The sequence below is a fragment of the Ursus maritimus genome, unplaced genomic scaffold (assembly GCF_017311325.1).
Source record: "Ursus maritimus isolate PB19 unplaced genomic scaffold, ASM1731132v1 scaffold_30, whole genome shotgun sequence".
Lineage (NCBI taxonomy): Eukaryota > Metazoa > Chordata > Mammalia > Carnivora > Ursidae > Ursus > Ursus maritimus.
This window is the reverse complement of record NW_024425564.1, coordinates 30,516,021-30,536,954: the sequence shown is the minus strand read 5'-3', so window position 1 is coordinate 30,536,954 and position 20,934 is coordinate 30,516,021. Positions and strand designations below refer to the sequence as shown.

The following is a 20,934-nucleotide window of genomic DNA, read 5'->3' as shown; positions in this document are numbered from 1 at the left end:
ACATCTTAGTATCTTTTTATTATACAGGTAAGCTCAAGATATTAATGTGAAATGTCCTTGAATGTATTCCTTACACAAACATCTGTGTATATCAATCTAATATATCCCATTAATCTCAGTCTTAAAATTTAAAGCTATTTCAAATTAAATGGCCAGGTCCAGGAAACATGCCTCCACTTTGGACATTCAATTATAATATTATCTCCTATACCATATAAACTAGTACTTATTTCTACAAGGACATTAATTTTCTTAATTCTAACATAAAATGTTATATTCTGATAGATGCAAAAATCCTCAACAAAATATTAGCAAACCAAATCCAACAATACATTAAAAAAAAAAATCATACACCACAATCAAGAGGGACTTGCTCCCCAGATGCAAGGGTGGTTCAATACTCACAAAACAATCAACAATCAACGTGATATGTCACATCAGTAAAAGAAAGGATAAAAACCACATGACCATTTCAATAGATGCAGAAAAAGCATTCAACAAAATACAGCATCCATTCATGATAAAAACCCTCTGCAAAGTAGGTCTAGAGGGAACGTACCTCAACATAATGAAGTCCATATATGAGAAACCCACAGCCATGATACTCAATGGTGAAAACTAAGAGCCTTTCCCCTAGGGTCAGAAACAAGACAAGAATGTGCACACTCACCACTTTCATTCAACACAGTACTGATGTCCTAGCCAGAGCAATCAGAGAACAAAAAGGAATTTAAAAAAATCCAAATTGGTAAGGAAGAAGTCAAACTCTATCTGTAGATGACATGATACTAAATTTGGAAAACCTAAAATATTCCAACAAAATACTACTAGAACTGATAAATGAATTCAGTGAAGTGACAGGATACAAAAGCAATGTACAGAAATCTGCTGTATTTCTTTGCACTAATAATGAAGCAGCAGAAAGTGAAATTAAGAAAAAATTCCATTTACAATTGCACCAAAGACAATAATATATCTAAGAATAAACTTAACCAAAGAGGTAAAAGACCTATACTCTAAAAACTATACAACAGTGATGAGAGAAAGTCAAGATGATCAAAGAAATGGAAAGACATCCCATGCTCATGGGTTAGAAGAACACTGTTAAAACGTCTGTACTATCCAAAGCAATCTAAGATTTAATGTAATCCCTAGCAAAATATCAACAGCATTTTTCACAGAAGCAGAACAAACAACCCTATAATTTGTATGGAACCACAAAAGACCCTGAATAGCCAATGCAATCTTGAAAAAGAAATATACAACTGGAGGTATCACAATTCCAGATTTCAAGTTACATTACAAAGCAGTAGTAATTAAAACAGTATGGTACTGGTGCGCCTGGGTGGCTCAACTGGTTAAGCATCTGCCTCTTGGTTTCAGCTCAGGGCATGGTCTCAGGGTCATGGGATCAAGCCCCATGATGGGCTCCACACTCAGCGTGGAATCTGCTTGTCCCTCTCCCTCTGCTCCTCCCCCTGCTTATTCTCCCTCTCTCTCAAATAAAATAAATAAACTCTTAAAAGAAAAACAGTATGGTACTGGCATAAATACACAGACATAAATCAATGGAACAAACCCAATAATAAACCCACAATTATATGGTCAATCAATTTTCAAAAAAGGAAGAATAAATATCCAATGGGAAAAAGACACTCTCGTCAACAAGTGGTGTTGCAAAAACTGGACAGCAACATTCAAAAGAATGAAACTGAACCACTTTCTTACACCAGACACAAAAATAAACTCAAGACCTAAATATGAGACCTGAAACCATAAAAATCCTTGAAAAAAACACAGGCAGTAATTTTTCTGATATCAGTAAAAGCAACATTTTTCTAGATAGGTCCCTTGAGGCAGGGAAAATAAAAGCAAAAATAATCTCTGGGGACTACATCAAAATAAAAAGCTTCTGCACAGCAAAGGAAACAATCAACAAAACTGAAAGAGAACCTAGAGAATGGAAGAAGATATTTGCAAATGACAGATCCAAAAAGGGTTAGTATCCAAAATATATAAAGAACTGATACAACTCAACACCCAAAAACAAATAATCCAATTAAAAAATGGGCAGAAGACATGAACAGACATTTGTCCAAAGGCAACAGAAAGATGGTCAACAGATACATGAAAAGATGCTCAACATCACTGATTATCAGGGAAATGCAAATCAAAACTACAATAAGATATCACCTCACACCTCTGAGAATGGCTAAAACCAAAAACACAAGAAACAACTAGTATTGGCAAGGACACGGAGAGAAAGAAACCCTCTTGCACTGTTGGTGGGCATGCAAACTAGTGCAGCCACTGTGGAAAACAGTATGGAGGTTCCTCAAAAAATTAAAAATAGAACTACCCTATGATTCAGTAATCACACTACTGGGTTTTACCCAAAAAATATGAAAACACTAATTCAAAGGGATACATGCACGCCTATGTTTATAGCAGCATTATCTACAACAGCCAAACTATGGAAGCAGCCCAAGTGTCCACTGATAGGACACACACATAGGAATATTATTGAGCCATAAAAGAGAATGAAATCTTGTTATTTGCAACAACATGGATAGAGCCACAGAGTATCATGCCAAGTGAAATACGTCAGTCAGAGAAAGACAAATACCATATGATCTCGCTCATATGTGGAATTTAAGAAACAAAAAGAGCAAAGGATAAAGAGACAAACCAAGAAACAGTCTCTTAATTAGAGAGAATGAACTGATGGCTACCAGAGGGGACGTGGGTAGGGGATGGATGAAAAAGATAATAAGGGATTAAAGAGTACACTTACCATGCTAAAAAAATAAATGTTATTTCTGACTTGACATTATCACAAAGCATTTCTAAAGTATAAATTGTGAAAGCTTGTTTAACAAAGAGGTCCTACTTCACTGTATCCTAAAAGAATACATTAAGAGCTTGACCACTTACTATTAACTTCTAAGATATAACACACAATATGAAGGCTTTTCCTCTGCCAAAAACCAATAAACTTTTCATCTGCTGGAATCCATGTCTAGTTCATTTTCACGTCTTCACACCTCCTAGCACTATATACCCTGTAACACACATCATGTTCAGACAGCATTTGTGGAATGAATAAATGATAGACAAATATACAAAGGAACTATCAAGAACTGTAGAAGCCAGCAATTCTTTTTCAAGATTTTATTTATTTATTTGAAAGAGAGAGAGATCACAAGTAGGGTAGAGGGGTAGAGGGAGAAATAGACTCCACGCTGACCAGGGAGCCTGATGCGGGACCTGATCCCAGGACACCGGGATCACAACCAGAGCCGAAGGCAGACGCCCAACCAAGACACCCAGGCACCCAAAGCCCAGCAATTTAAAAATGATTTCTCTGAAACTGGGGGGCACCCAAGCTAAATGCCCTATTCCCACCCACATAAGCTTATCACAAATATTCCATGTATATAACTCACATTTTTCTCGTATGTCTATGAACTAGAACCTCAGTCAATGGCCTTGTAATGGACTCTTTTCCCCTAACCAAAAAGCACATGCTATGTTCAATCACAGCAGGCACAGCTACAAATAAAACACCTCTTTCCACATCTCTTCTCCCTCCAATATCTCTCTATCTAAAATATCTCTAGGGGCACCTGAGTGGCTCAGTCGGTTAAGCATCTGCCTTCAGCTCAGGTCATGATCTCAGGGTCCTGGGATCGAGCCCCGCGTAGGGCTCCCTGCTCAGCATGGAGTCTGCTTCTCCCTCTGCCTCTGCTGCTCCCCCTGCTTGTGCTGTCAAATAAATAATTAAAATCTTTACAAATAATAATAAAATAAAATAAAATATCTCTAACATATCTCTACCTAAATGAGAGTTGTCCCTAAAGCAGTCACCTTAGGAGACCATGCCTTTATTCCACTACTGGACTAAGCAATGGTTATGAATTCTTTGATGAAATTATGTGAGTTGTGAGATTCTGAAGAGACCCAAAAACCATAAGAATCACAGCTATAAACATTTTCTGAGACTCTTCTATAACAGTTTTCAGAATCAATCAAGATTTAAAAAAATTACTTACTTTATCTAAAATAGCATTGTTCAACATCATATCACATATTTCATTTATTATGTATCATCTTCGAATGACCTGTGACCACTCTAACATTACATGCACCCTGAAGAGATGAAGATCAGCCACCAACACCAATTGAGGACACTGAAAATACTTCCCCAACACCTCCAAAGAAATGACCCAAAGGCAGCATTACTGGGGGGAAAAAAAAGTTCAGTCTACAAAAATTGCTTATTTGAAGAAACAACACTCATGGAATGTATGCATTCAAATCGTGTTTCCTTATAAAGCCGTGGTACTGATGGGGACAGTTTCACTGCTTTCCACGGCACCTGCTGCATCACGCATCCATGTATCCATGATACAATCAACTGTTCTGAGTTTGAGGGAATGATATCATTTCTCCTTGGTAGGTTTCATTCTTTACAAGCGAACATTATTTTATAACTTATGAACCACCTTTTCCCTCAAAATAGAAACAGTTAGAGGCATTGGAGGGGCACCTGGGTGGCACAGATGGTTAAGCGTCTGCCTTCGGCTCAGGTCATGATCTCAGCGTCCTGGGATCGAGCCCCATGTCAGGCTCCCTGCTCAGTGGGGAGTCTGCTTCTCCCTCTGCCTCTGCTGCTCCCCCAGCTTGTGCTCTCTGTCTCTCTCAAATGGATAAATAAAATCTTAAAAAAAAAAAAAAAAACACATTGGGCAAGAGCTAACACCTCAGAGTAAGCCTCTATGAGATTTCCCTATGGAATAATTACATTTCTGGATTCACATAGTTAAAAGCAATTTCAAGTATATACCCACATAATTTCTCTTTTGTCCCCAAACAGTAAAAATATCTATTATTGGTAATTGAGAGCTAATTCTGAATTTCTTATATACTGTTTCCAAAAATCTCTGCATACATTTTACATAATCTATATTTTATACCTACTTCACATCAATTATAAAGTTAAAAGAAAATATTTTAGGTCTATATTTGATAAATAAAACATTTTAAATTATTTAGCAATAATAATTTTTATAAACTCCCACCATTCCACACTAATGAAAGAGACTACTGGCACAGATAACCCAGAAATCATTCATCTCATATATTTAATCTAAGAATAGAACCTATAGAGATTTCCTTTAAATGTCTTACAGAAGCTACTACTGTTCATTCTTCCTGGGCTACAGCACCTGACCAGTAAGAAAAGTGCCTCCACAGTCAGCTGCATACAAGTTAGACTAGAATTAAACACAGACTATAAATTTCTAAAGTGGGGACAATCAGCAGTACATAATGTTAATACTAATATATACAGGTAATGCAACTATATAAAAGTAATACACCACATTAATAAGAAAAATAAATTTCATATTTGAGTGACACTCCCTTAATCTTCCTTTTCCACTATTCCCAAATAAGCAGCTAAAACTGAGTATACATAACAAAACTTAGTATTCTTGTATAAACACATCAGGACTACTGTCTTACCTTTATTATTTAGAAAGGTATTGTAATGAGACCAAATACAAACTGCTAACGGACTAAAATTTAAGTTAAAATGGGTTAGATATTTAATACCACCAGGGAGAAGTCAAGCTCGTTTTTTTAAATGTTTTAGGAAATTACCTCATAGGCTACTGTCCGAGTAATCAAACTGCACCATCAGGATGTATAGGCAAACCTATACTAATTTACACTAAAAACTACTAATGAATACAGAAAAATAATGCTTTTTTTTTAGAGAGAAATAATTCTAAAAGCACATTTTGATACTTTTATCCAAAGAACAAATTATTAAGGGTGATTTCGCTAAGGAATAAGTTATCAAAAACACAGAGTTAAGACATTAGGATCATTTAGTTGCTGAAGGACAGACTGCTAGGAAAGAAGTTCCAAACCTCCCAAATTCTCATGGTACACACTGAGGCTAGGACTTTGCCAATCACACAGAGGTGACTATAAGCTCCAGAACAGTGGTGAAGAGCAGTGTTTTGGAGTGACAGAGGCTTCGCTGGGTGATAGAAGGTAGGACACAATCCCTCCATTCTGACTTGTGAAGTACGGATGCCAATATTTCCTCATCTCCCAAAAACTAAGTAAGCTAATATATAGAAAGCACTTGGCCAGTGCCTGCGCAAAGCATTCAAATGATGGCCCCATTTAATATACGTGCAGATAGATACAGTAACACAGAGGTGTGTACATGCTGGTTACTATACGTATTTCCCAGCTCAGTCCACTGAGAGCACCTAGGAGCATGGACACTTCACGGTGGCGGTGAGCACACCTAGTGTCCACGGTTCTCGTTTCGCTCTGAACACCCTTCTTCTTATGAAAGGGATCAGGACTTCCTGGAGAAGTGGTTGCTTCCAAGGCTGGGGAAGGGAAAATACAAGACTAGAACATCTTGTAGTATCAGAAAATAAGGAAGTGCTCAAAAAGAATGGGGGCACGTTGAGAAGACACAGGAGCCAGCCTGAACAAGGCCCTGTAGCCAAAGCCAGAACAATATGAGCAGCAGAATTAATAATGACAGTGTTCGACCATAACCCACAGAATAGAAAAATCAATACGTAAGTCCATATGGATACATATAAATAAAACAGGGGAGAAAGGATAGTCTTTCCTTACAGAGGAACCCCAATGAGTAAGTGTAGAAGAAAAGAAAACAGATAATCACCACTCAACAAACAGTAATGACTGTTGCAAACAAGTTCCATGGACAGAAACTAAAATTATCAAGATACCAAAATTAGTAGAGAAAAGGTTGAGGAGAAATAGGATATTTACTAATTACAATGAGAAAAAATATTTACTTTACTATGGAGAAGTCTGGAAGACACAGTCCACTGGTGATAAGACATACTGATCCATTATAAACTCCCTGATATGATGCATTGAGAACTCAATGTGCCCTTCTTGCCAAGACTGCATACATAACCTTACCGTAATCATGAGAAAACATCCGACAAACCCAAGTTGAGGGGCATTCTACACAGTAACTAGTAACTCACTGGTTTTCCTCAACAGTCCACAGACATAAAAAACAAGAAAAAATTGAGGAACTGTCACAGACTGAAGGAGGCTAAGGAGACATTACAAATAAACGAAAAGTGAGATCCTAGATTGGATCCTGCAACAGAATGTATATGGGAAAACTGGCATAAATCAAATAAGATACGCAGTTTAGGTAGGAGTATTGCTCTAATGTTAACTGCCCAGTTTATTAATTACAGTGTAATTATGTAAAATATTAATATTAGGGGAAGCTGGGTAATGCACATATGCAAACTGTAATTTTACTACTTTTCCGTAAGTCTAAATTCATTTCAAAATATTTTTGAAGTATTTTTAAAATATGATATCTGTAATTATCCAGACAATGTATAATAGCTATCATTTTGTTTTGCCTTAAAATCATTATGTTAAAATATGCTTTAACTGTTGAAGCTAAAATACATATCTTTAAAAAACTTAGCTCTGAAACATTGAATCAATAAAATACATTATAGATCTCATTACCTGTAATTTCATATCCATAAGCAGCTAGTTGTCCAGCCATGTATTCTCCATCCGAATTATTATGAGAACAACCCCACGTTCTCATCCAAATTTTCTGTATGCCTGGAATGGTGCTATTAAACAATCAATCAAAAAAAAAAAGTTAAGTCTCACCAAAGGATTTTTAGAGCAAAAAAACACAAGATGATTTCTGGGCATATTATTCAAAAACACACAGCAACCCATTCACAATCTATTCATGAAATGCACCAACTTAATCCACAATCAACTGTTATACCAAGTCTATAATCAAAATAAAATAACCACAGAATTCTAAGACTCTCTACATAAAAAGACCTCCTTCTTCTCTGAATTACATTTTAAATTAAGACTCTCTATATAACAAGATCTCTTTTTGCTCTGAATTGTAGTTTAAATTCAGTACCACTAATGTGCTATCACAAAGTTAAACTCACAGAAAGGTAAATACAAATAACAGCAAAGAAAATGGTTCTAGCAAGAGAAGCAAATGAGGAAAACTAAGTACATCTACCTGCTCACTGACTCCTATATAATAGTTACTATCTTTTTTTTTTTTTTTTAAGATTTTATTTATTTATTTGACAGAGATAGAGACAGCCAGCGAGAGCGGGAACACAAGCAGGGGGAGTGGAAGAGGAAGAAGCAGGCTCCTAGCGGAGGAGCCTGATGTGGGGCTCGATCCCATAACGCCAGGATCACGCCCTGAGCCGAAGGCAGCTGCTTAACCGCTGTACCACCCAGGCACCCCAATAGTTACTATCTTTATTTTATAACTTAGATACAAATAGCTGAATCAAAACAGAAAAACTATCACCCTGTAGCATAATTAAAAATACTTCACACATAAAAGTAGAGTTATAAAAATATATTTTTTAGGAAGGAAAAAAAAAAAAAAAAGACTTTCAATTTGGACTGCCCAGTCATCTAAAATTAAATAGAAATTACCTTAAAGACATATTCAAAGTACGTTTGATAAACTTCAGTCATTTAAATATAAGAAAGTTTAAATTCACAGATTTTTAAAAGCTTACTATTTCATACAAAATAACCAAGTGTACTAAAGCTTTCAACAATTTACTATCTAAACAAATGCAGGCATATTAAAGCTAGACAACTGCATAAGCCTTCCTGGCTAGGCTGTATTAGAATTTCACTCAAATACAGACCTAACAGAATGAACAGCACGAATTTATTTGTGCCCAATGCCTTTAGCCGATCCAGAAGTATTTGTAAATTTGTTAAGAAAAATGAAATACCCAAATCACCAAACCACCACTGTCTCATAAGAATTAAAAATTCCAGTAAAAGTTTTAATTTGGAAGTAACACAAGATTCCATACCACCTGCAGTAATATCAGAGATCCTGGGACAGTGGGCGCGACCCCTCCCCCCATGCTTGTGCCAAATAGTGCCCTTGGCCCTGTCTTCAAGAAATGTGCCATCTGATATCTTTTTCTTTTTTAAGCAATTACTTTGCTAAATTTGAAACCATTCAAATAAAAAAAATAAATCTACATATCTGCTCTCAAAAGTTCAAAAGACTTTCAGAAAGAGACATTATATATATATACCACATACGGTAGTACCAGTTTCTTCCCTGGTAGGATACTGAACATAATTTCAAAACAAGAGCTTACCTATCACTTGGTGGACTGTTTTCCTCTTGCAAATATTTTTGGGTGTTTCGCTTTCGTGCCTTTGGAACAACATGCTTTCGTGCAGAATGCCTATCTTGTGGCTTTAAGTCTCCCTGTAACACGATATCTTCTATGTCATCCAGTAGTGTGTCGCAGGACGCAGAAGGCATCTTCTCTATCATATAAGAAAGTTATAAAAGGCAGCAGCACATGAGTCCCTGAGAAATCCATTTAATGCAGTATCACCCATGAAACATTCTTGCTGATCTTGAGTCTAATAAAGCCTTTAGTTTAACCTCAGGTTTCCAGAAAACACAAAAGATAAAGAAATGCAAGGAAAGGAAACAATCAGACAAATCCTACTGGTAATGGGACATCCCAAGGTTCACCTGGATCTATCCTCTCAACGGATCAGTATCACGGAGAAAAAAATAAGAGAGAGACTGTTCATGGTTAAGGAGACTCAAAAGCACAACAAAACTAAAGGTAATTCATGTTCTTGATTATATCATACTTCGTCCAACTAGCTGTAAGATATTTTGGGGACAACTAGGAACATCAGAATATGAAGTGGGTGATAGATAATATTAGGATATTACCGTTAAGTCATTAGATGTAAAATACTGTCCTTATGTTTAAAAATCTTATTTCTAACATTGTATACAGGATATTACTTTTTATTTATTATTTTTAGAAAATCTTTTTAGAGATGCATATTAAATACTTGGAGGTTAAATATCATTATACCTATAATTTACTTTAAAACAATAAAAATAGGTAAGACATACAGGAAAACATTTACAAGTCTTAAATCTAAGAAATAGGTGTGTTGGTGTTGCTTGTCCTTCTCTACTTTCCTGAATGTTCAAAATGTTTATAATTAAGAAAAGAAAATGTGGATACAGCTTCCAGGAAGAAAGAACAGACATACTTTTACCTCCCCTCCCACTAAATACAACTAAAACCAGGGACATTATATATAAAATAAACACGAGAAGACTTCGAAAAGTAGAGAGAAGGAGGTAAACTGGCTAGGGACCGGGGAACCCAAGGAACAACACAATGGTGAGTTGCTTGGGGTTTGTTTTGCCTCCTATATCCCAGACTTGAAGCTGAGGAAGCCAGCAACCCAAAAGATGCAGACAATAGAAGCTCCCCCCAACCCCCTGCACAAGCCTGTTCTCTTTGCAAAGAACCAGAAAAGAGGCAGCCTAGTGAAACCAAAAACTTTCAGACAATAACCATTCTACTCCATAAAACGAAACAAACTCCACAAAACACAAAACTTGTACCGCTGAGGATTTATCCAAGACAAATAAAGACATATATTTCCACAAAAGCCTCAACACAAATGTTTATAGCACTTTTCTTTGTAATAGTCAAAACCTGCAAACACCTAGATGCCCTTCAGTGAGTAGAATGGTTACACAAACCGTAGTACATCCGTACCACAGAATACTACTCAGCAATAAAACATGTACTACTGATACGCACCACACCCGAATCAATCTCCAGGGAGTTATGCGGAGTGAAAAGAGCCAAGCCCAAAAGGTGACCTACTCTATGGTTACATTTATATAACATACTTGAGACCGAAGTAACAAAATTACAGAAATGGAGAACACAACAGAGGTTACCAGGATTAAGCAGAGGACAGGCAGGAGAGAAGTGAATGTGACTATCCAAAGGCAACATGAGAGATCCTTGGAGGGATGGAAATGTTCTACATCCTGACTCTATCAATGTCAGTATCCTGGCTGTGATACTATATTACAGCTTTGCAAGATGTTACCATTGGGGAAAACTGGATAAATCTTATAGCATCTCCACATAATTTTTATTACTGAAAGTGAATCTGTAATTACGTGAAAATAAAATAATTAAGAAAAAAATTACCTGAAAAGTAAAAGGAATATATACTCGAGCACACCAGCTGAGAGTACCACCACTATGTTTAGACATGAAGCAAGTGCTTCACAGGGTCATCCATGAACCATTTGCAATTTCATGAGTTTGGTGGTACAACCATCCTCACAGTTAGAAAAGCTAACTTACCCAAAGAGCAACCACGCCAAACGAGCCCAAGCCCATTTGCTGCACAGCACTCGACTGCCTGCTTAATGTAGATATACCGAGTGACCACTATTCCTCATCTGGGTTGCCCAAACCAGTGTTAAGGATCCTAATACTCTCTGTTGGTCTCAAGAGTCTCTGACAAATTTTCCCCTCTCGATCCGCCAGATCCCCACCCTTCCACTAACAACTTTCAATGAACAGAGCAGCGTCCCGCCAGGATCATTTTGTGCCCTTTACTGTAATGCACTCTTTACAACTATGACAAATTATGCCCAGTCCATCAGACAAACCTGTGTTCAAAGCTCAGCTAGTTTGACATTGGTAGTAGCAGCAAAAAACTAGAAATAATCAAATCTAAAAAAGACTGGTTAAAATGTAGTTTACATGTATACCAGATAGTCGTGGTGGGACTGCCAATCACAGGCCTCTCCTTCCCTAGACACAGGAATGGGGCAGATGACCCAAGCCTTTAAAGCAACCCATCCTCCTGGCCACAATAATTGCTTCAGGGATGGACTTGACAAGCCTAGCCAATGAAAATCATCAAGAGGACTTCTATGCCAGAGCTAACAGGAAAGATGGCTTCCCTTTTCACTGAAGTGGATAAATTGGGAGGATGTCAAACTGAGAATGCCCTATGGCAGGCAACATGGCATCAAATACCTAGGGAATGAAGCCTAATAGGAGCTGGAGAGAGAAAAAGCCTTACTGACATTATTTGAGCACCTGGATCAAAGCCCTGCTCTGCCCAGTCATGTGAGCCAGTAAGTTCCCTTTGTGGCTTAAATTAGTTTAAATTGGGTTTTCTGCTCTTGCAAATGAGAGCCCTGGCCAACTCAGCAAATTAGAGGAGAAATGAACTAGGTTAATCTTTCTGAAATTGGTTCTATTTATTTGAAATATGAAGGATCAGTGAAAAAAAAAAGTGGTTCTGCGGTCAAACAAATTTAGGAAACTCTGCCTCCTTAGAGATCCCTAGTATTCATTAGTAGAGCAAAGACTGTGAAAAACTGCAGTAAAGAACCTAAAACTCATTTATCTTAGGAATTTTCTGAAAATTAATTTCTCACAGATCTCTTCTTAATGAGGCTAAAGATGGTACCAAAAACAGAAGGCCTGAATGAAGCAGACCCTCAGATCCCTTCCCACTTTCTGCACAGATGGATGACTTCCTTCTTTTACAGGGAAATGATTCTCTGCCCATGTACTCTGCCTACCAATCTGTTCCTGCAAATAAACGGTCCACCCACCCCCCACCAAGAACAATCCTTCTACTGACTTACTCAAACACAGACTCCCAGCAATGACTCCTCTTCCTGCATCATCACTGTCTCCCCACTGAACCATTACTATCTACATAGAAACATGATGTTATTTCTCCCACTGAAAAAACAAAAACCATATCTTGACCCTACTTCCTCCCCTAACTATCCCAATCATATTCCTCTCCCTTAAAGAAAAACTCATCGTCCTTTTGCAATGATGTGGAATGAGCTAGAGTGTATTACACTAAGTGAAATAAGTCAGTCCGAGAAAGACGAATACCATATGATTTCACTCATACGTGGGACTTAAGAAACAAGCGAAGGGGTTAAAAAGATAAAGAGACAAACCAAGAAACAGACTCTTAACTCTAGAGAACACACTGATGGTCACTAGAAGGGAGGCGGGTGGGGGGGTGGGGGGAATAGGTGATGGGGATTCAGGAGGGCACTTGCCGCGATGAGCACTGGGTGTTGTACGGAAGTGCTGAATCACCATATCGTACCCCTGAAACTAGTATTACACTGTATGTTAACTAAATGGAATTTAAATAAAAACTTTAAAAAAAGAAGAAAAACTCCTGCAAATTCCAATTCAAGATGGTGATGTAGGAAGACTCTGAACTCACCTCCTCCACAGAACACACCAAATTACACCTATTAATAGAAAAACTCCTCCTGAAGAACTGAGGGCTGACTGAGCAACTCCCGAATAACTGAAGACAAAATAGCAAGAGAACAGCAAGAGAGACAGAAACATGGTCACAGAGGGAACCGCCACCACCAACACTGGGAACTGCAGTGGGAAGGGATAGAACTAAAGGACCAGGAACAGACCCCTCTGTCCTTGGGCACAGAAAACAAAAACAAAAACCATGGTTTAAAAGGGCAACTAGCTGGGGCGCCTGGGTGGCACAGCGGTTAAGCGTCTGCCTTCGGCTCAGGGCGTGGTCCCAGCGTTATGGGATCGAGCCCCACATCAGGCTCCTCTGCTGAGAGCCTGCTTCTTCCTCTCCCACTCCCCCTGCTTGTGTTCCCTCTCTCGCTGGCTGTCTCTATCTCTGTCGAATAAATAAATAAAATCTTTTTAAAAAAAAATAAAATAAAATAAAAGGGCAACTTGCAAGGGCGCCTGGGTGGCTCAGTTGGTTAAGCATCTGCCTTTGGCTCAGGTCATGACCTCAGGGTCCTGGGATTAAGCCCCGCATCGGGCTTCCTGCTCAGTGAGGAGTCTGCTTCTCCCACTCCTTCTGCCCCTCTCCTGTTCATGCTCTATCGCTCGCACTCACTCTCAAATAAATAAAATCTTAAAAAAAAAAAAAAAAAAAGAGCAACTCACATATAAAAGAGACCACACTAAAAGTCTGCCACGCAGCAGAGGACCTGCAGGAAAGCTCTCCAGGTCAGAGGGACTGGGGAACTACAGCTGATGCTCCCATACCTTAAAAGCCTAGATCTGAACAGGGTCCAGACACCATGACAGGCAGGTCCAATCCTCCCAATCAGACTGTGACTTCAGCAAGCGCAGGGTCCACAAGTTCACACTAGCCCTAGATGTGCTGGGGCACAGAAAAATCTCCCTCTCCACCTCAAAAGACAAGACTGAAGAAGGGTCTGGCTGCCATAAGAGGTGGATTCCAACACCATAAGTAGAGAGTCCCAATGCCATAACTGGCAGGTCCCGTCGTCACAGAGAGCTTGTGACCTCAGCGAGCCCAGGGTCCACAAGCCCACACCAGCTGCCCTGTGGTGCTGGGACAAAGCAAACAAAAGCTGCAGTTCAGTGTTTTGTATGTGTGTGTTTCAATTTTTACAGTTTAACTTTTTAAAATTTGACTTATTTTGCTTTTTTTTTCTTTTTGGTTTTGTTATTTCTTATTTTTTATTTAGGATTTGAGAATTTTTTAGATATTTTATTCGTTTATTTGACAGAGAGAGAGAGAGAGGGAGAAAGAGAGAGAGAGAGCATGAACCAGGAGGAGAGGCAGAAGCAGACTACCCACTGAGCAGGGAGCCTGATGTGGGCCTCAATCCCAGAATCCTGAGATCATGACCTGAGCTGAAGGCAGACACTTAACCCACCAAGCCACCCAGGCGCCCTTCTTATTCCCTTTTCCTTGTCTTTTTTCTTTATTTTATTTTCTTCTCCTTTTATTATTTTCCTTTTTTTTTTAATTTTATTTTTTCTGCAAAAAGCCACAGTTCAAAAAAGTAAGCACATACAGCCACAGCTCCAGCCAGTCAGCAAAGTCAACAAGAACACACAGTCTGCACAGGGATCACCATACACAAGACCACTCTTTCAACTTTTGGAGAAGTAACCCTTTTGCCTAATCTATAGAAACAAACACAGAAATAAAGCAAAATGGGGAGACAGAGCAATATGCTCCAAAAGAAAAAAAAAAAAGAAAGAAAAAAAACCTCAGTAAAAGTACTAAACCAAACATATATGCAACATGCGTGATGAAGAATTTAATGTAATGATCATAAAGATACTCACTGGGCTGGAAAAAAAGAGTGGGAGAACTCAGTGAAACCTTCAATAAAGAGATAGAAAATACTGAAAAGAAGCCATCCGAGCTGAAGAATACAACAACCGAAATAAAAAACACACTAATGTAATCAACAGTATGTTAGAGGATCTGAAGAACATATCAGCAATCTGGAAGACAGGGTAATGGAGAGCACACAAGGTGAACAGCAATGAGAAAAGAATTCTAAAAAATGTGGAAAGATTAAGAGATAACATCAAGTGAACAAACATTCACATTAGATGGGTCCCAGAGGAAAAAGAGAGAAAGATGCAGAAAACTTATTTGAAGAATAACTGAAAACTTTCCTAACCTAAGGAGGGAAATAGACATCCAAGTCCAAAAAGCAGAGAGTTCCAAACAAAAAGAACCTAAGGAGGTTCACACCACAGCAAATAATAATTAAAATGTCAAAGGTTAAAGATAAAGAGATAGTCCTAAAAGCAGCAAGAGAAAAACAAAAAGTTACCTAAAATGGAAACACCAGAGGCTATCAGCTGATGGTTCAGCAGAAATTTTGCAGGCCAGAAGTCCAGGGCATGATATACTCAAAGCCCTAAAAGGAAAAAGCCCACAACCAAGAATATTCTACCTGGCAAGATTATCATTCAGATTTAAAGGAAAGATAAAGAGTTTCCCAGACAAACTAAAGATAAAGGAGTTTATCACCACTAAACCAGCCTTATGAAAATGTTAAAGGAACTTCTTTGAGTGGAAAAGAAATGGACATAATTAGACATAAGAAAAAGATGTAGAACAGGACAACATATATATAAAATGTGGAGCAGGGAGTAAAAAGAGAAGGAGAAAAAGAAAAAGGAAAAAGATTTTCTGGGGTTTTTTTTTCCCCAGAATGTGTTTGAACTTAAATGACCATCAAATCAATATGAACTGTTCTTTACTTAGTATGTTATATATGAACTTCATGGTAACCACAAACCCAACCTATGACAGATACACAAAAAAATAAAGAGAAAGAAAGCCAAACAAAACACTATAATACATATCAATCTCAAAGAAAGAGTAAGAGAATGAAGAACTATAAAAACAAGAAAACAAATTTTTAAAATGGAAGTACACACCTATCAATAATTACTTTAAATGTAAATGGCCTAAATGCTCCAATCAAAAGACACAGAGATTGTATTTAAAAAAAAAAAAAAAAAGACCCATCTGGGGCACCTGGGGCACTCAGCTGGTTGAGTGTCCGACTCTTGGTTTTGGCTCGGGTCATGATCTCGTAGTCACAGGATGGGGCCCTATGTCAGGCTTCGTGCTCACTGCAGGGTCTGCTTGTCCCTCTCCCTCTGCTCCTTCCCCTCAAATAAATAAATAAAATCTTAAAAAAAAAAAAAAGACCCTGTAAGAAACTCTCCTCAGATCTAAAGACATATACAGACTGAAAGCAAAGGGATGGAAAAAACATTTGCCATGCATATGGAAGTCAAAAAAAAAAAAAAAAAAGCTGGGGTAGCAATACTTAGACAAAATAGACAAAGATTGTAATAAGAGACAAAGGGCATTACAAAATGATAAAGGGATCAATCCACCAAGACGATATAACAATTTTAAGTATCTATGCACCCAACACCAAAGCACCTCAACAGATAAAGCAAATATTAACAGACACTAAGAGAGAAATTAATGGTAATACAATAATAGTAGGGGACTTTAACACCACACTTACATCAATGGCTAGATCATCCACAGAAATTCAATAAGGAAACAATGTATCGGAATGACACACTGGACCAGACGGACATACAGATATATAAGAATATTCCACCCAAAAATCACGGAATACACTTTCTTTCCAAATGCACATGGAACATTTTCCAGAAGAGATGACATATTGGGCCAAAAAACAAGCCTCAACAAGTTTAAGAAGGCTGAAATGATACCATGCATCTTTTATGACTATAATGGTATAAAACTAGAAATAAATCACAACAAAAAACCCTGGGAAAAACACGTGAAGACTAAACAACATGATACTAAACAACTAATGGGTCAAAAAAGAAATCAGAGAAGAAATTTAGAGGCACCTGGGTGGCTCAATCAGTTAAGCATCTGCCTTTGGTTCAGGTCATGATCCCAGGGTCCTGGGATCAAGCCCTGTATTGAGCTCCCTGCTCAGCAGGGAGTCTGCTTCTCCCTCTGCTTGTGCATGTGTTCCTGCTCTAAGAAATAAAATCTTTTTTTAAAAAATTTTTTTAAATACATGAAGACAAATGAAGATGAAAAGACAACAGTCCAAAATCTATGGGACATAGCAAAAACAGTTCTAAAAGGGAAGTATATATCAATACAGCCTACCTCAAGAAACAAGAAAAAAGTTTTATCTAACTTTATGCCTAAAGGAATTAAAAAAGAAGAACAAAGCCCAAAATGAGTAGAAAAAAGGATATAATAAAGATCAATGCAGAAATAAATGCCATAGAGACTAAAATAACAATAGAAAAAAAATCAATGAAACCAAGAGCTGGTTCTTTGAAAAAATAAACAAAAGTGAAAAACCTTTAGGCAGACTCATCAAGAAAGGCGGCAAAAGGACCCAAATAAAATGAGAAACAAGAGAGAAGTAACAACTGATACCACAGAAATACAAAGGGTTATAAGAGAATACTATGAAAACAATATGCCAACAAAATGAACAACCTGGAAGAAATAGATATATTCCTAGAAACACACATAATCTTCCAAAACTGAAACAAGAAGAAATAGATCATCTGAATAGACCAATTACAAGTAGTGAAACTGAGTCGCTAATCAAAAAACAACCAAGAAATAAAAATATAAGACCAGCTGGGTTCATGGGTGAATTCTACCAGACACTTAAACAATTAATACCTATTCTCTTCCAACTATTCCAAAAAACAGAAGAGGAAGGAAAGCTTCCAAATACATTCTATGAGGCCAGCATTACCCTCATACCAAAACCAAAGACACCACACATAAAAAACTACAGGCCAATATCCCTGATGAACACAGATGTAAAATTCTCAACAAAATATTAGCAAACCTCATACAACAATACTTTAAAAAAGACCATTCACCTCGATCAGATGGGATTTATTCCTAGGATGCCAGGATGGTTCAATACTCATAAATCGATGTCATGAACACATCAACACAAAAAGGATAAAATTCATATGACCATCTCAATAAACACAGAGAAAAGTATACGACAAGATTCAACATCCATTCATGATAAAAAAAAAAAAACCTCTCAACAAAATGGATTTAGAGGGAACATACCTAAACATAATAAAGACCATATATGAAAAACCCACAGCCAGCATCTTCCTCAGTGGTGAAAACTTTCCCTCTAAGGTCAGGAACAAGACAAGGACCTCCACTCTCACCACTTTTATTCAACACATACTGCAAGTCCTAGCCACAGCAATCAGACGAGAGAAGAACAGAAGTGGCATCCATATTGGTAAAAAAGAAGTTAAGCTGTAACTATTCGCAGATGACATGGTTCAGTTTATGTTTCTAGATACATCCCCTAAGGCAAGAGAAACAAAAGCAGAAACAAACTACTGGAACTAAATCAAATGAAAAGCTTTTACACAGCAAAGGAAACCATCCACAAAACAAAAAGGCAACCTACTGAATGGGGAAGATATTTGCAAATGATATATCCAATAAGGGGTAATATACAAAATATATAAAAAACTCAAACACCAAAAAAAAAAAAAATCCTATTAAAAAATGGACAGAGGACCTGGACAGACATTTTTCCAAAGACAAGCATGGCCAACAGACACATGAAGCAATGCTCAATATCACTAGTCATCAGGGAAATGCAAATTGAAATCACAATAAGCTATTACCTTACACCTGTCAGAAGGTCTAAAACGAAGACAAAAATGAACAAGTGCTGGAGAGGATGTGAAGAAAAAGCAACTTTGTGCGCTGTTGGCAGGAATGTAAATTAGTGCACCCACCCCAGAAAACAGAATGGAGGTTCCTCAAAAAATAAAAAACAGAAATACCACAGGATCTAATAATTCCACTATTGGGTATTTACACAGGGAAAAGAAAAACACTAACTCAAAGGTAGATGCACCCCTGTGTTTATCGCAGCATTATTTCCAAGAACCAAGACATCAACTCTTGCCTAGATTACTGCCATAATTAGTCTCCCCGATTCTACCCTTAACTCCCAAAGGACATTTTCAGCACAGCAGCCAGGGATTCCTTTAAAACCTAACTTCATCTCAAGCTTCAGACTGCCAACGGCATTCCGTCTCAGAGTAAAAAAACCAAAATCGCTGCAAAGATCTGCGAGGACATATATAATCAGCCTCCTGTCACCTCTCTGACCCTCCTTCCTACCATTCCGCTTTTCTTTCCACTCAACACACAGGCTTCCCTGCTAGTTCATACCCACCAGTACGCACTCATCCCAGGGTCTTAGTCTTGTCTGGGATGACTTTGGGACTTTGTTCAAACGTCACCAGTGAAACCTTTCTGAGCAACTCCCACCTCACCGCATACACACACACTTGCTCTCCCCTTCCCTGCCTTGTTTCCGTACCACAGCAACTTCATTTCCCACTTGGAGGTTTTCATTACTTTTTTAAGCTCTTTCTACTACAATATGTACTGCATGAAGGTAAAGGTGCTGCTGTTTTACTGAAAGAAAGCTTTCCTTCTTTTTCCATCCAAGGGCGCATGTGAACAGGGAGGGGCAGAGGGAAAGGGAGAGAGAATCCCAAGCAGGCTCCACACTCAGCAAAGCTGGACACAGGGCCGGATCTCACAACCCAAGACCATGACCTGAGCTGACATTTAGAGCTGGACGTTTAATCAACTGAGCCACCCAGGCTCCCCGAAAGTGAAGGTTTTTGTGTGTTCTGCTCACTGCTTTATCCCAGTAGTGTCTAAAACTACATCTAGCACATTGCAGATTCTCAATAAATACTTTTTTTTACTGTAGATGACCCACTCTAACTAGATATGGCCCCTGGCTACTCCCTCTGACCCAACTATACTAAACCTTTTAGATATTCTCTGAGTATGCCACACTGGTTTCTGACTCAGAGCTCTTCACACTTGTTTTTTTTTTCCTGCCTGGAAGATCATCCCCCAAAAATTGGTATGGCTTGCTGCCCATTTCTCTATTCAAATGACACCTCCTCAGAGAGGCCTTTCCTAACCACCACATCTAAAATAACTACACAGGGACGCCTGTGTGGCTCAGTTAAGTGTCTGCCTTCAGCTCAGGTCATGATCCCAGGGTCCTGGGATCGAGTTCTGCATCGGGCTCCTTACTCAGCAGGGAGCCTGCCTCTCCCTCTGCCTGTTGCTCACCCTGCTTGTGCTCTCTCTCTCAGGCAAATAAAATAAAATAACCACACAGAGACCAAGCATCCACACACACTCACAATGACCTCTAAGCTGACACCATAACTGCAGAACATAATTCCATCCTTCTCACTGCAGTGTAAGCTCCATAAGGAGAAAAGGCATCACCTCTTTCTCACCACTGTATCTATGACACCTATGACAATGCCCAGCATACAGGAGGCACACGGTATTTGTTAACCAAATCAATGAATTAATAAAATGCTTAAGGTAAATTCAGCTAGTCTTTCTATAACATAGGAGGAAATTCTTACACTGGATGTGAAGTTGAAGCCAATACCTAATAAGCCTTAGTGTTTCTTCTATCACTATTAGTCTATGAAATAAATAAGGTGAGTGAGAAAGGGTAAAACCAGGTAGTGCCTTCAAATGTTACAAAAGAATGACTGAAGGATTCTGAATTGAAGGACACATTAAAAGCCATATTTCTTAATTACATTTTTTACATCCCATACAGCATTGTGTATGGAT

At 38.2% G+C, this 20,934-nt stretch overlaps 1 protein-coding gene across 3 annotated transcripts in view; it reads right to left on the bottom strand.

Annotated features, from left to right (window-relative positions):
- The window catches only part of CDKAL1 (CDK5 regulatory subunit associated protein 1 like 1), a 624,642-nt gene that overhangs the window by 599,527 nt on the left and 4,181 nt on the right, over window positions 1-20,934 (bottom strand). For all 3 annotated transcript variants that reach the window (XM_008707717.2, XM_040645106.1, XM_008707718.2), the window contains 2 exons: window positions 9,219-9,393; window positions 7,561-7,673 (listed from right to left, as the gene is read on the bottom strand). In XM_008707717.2, the coding sequence (XP_008705939.1) occupies window positions 7,561-7,673; window positions 9,219-9,393 (288 nt within the window). The remainder of the gene's footprint in view (window positions 1-7,560; window positions 7,674-9,218; window positions 9,394-20,934) is intronic.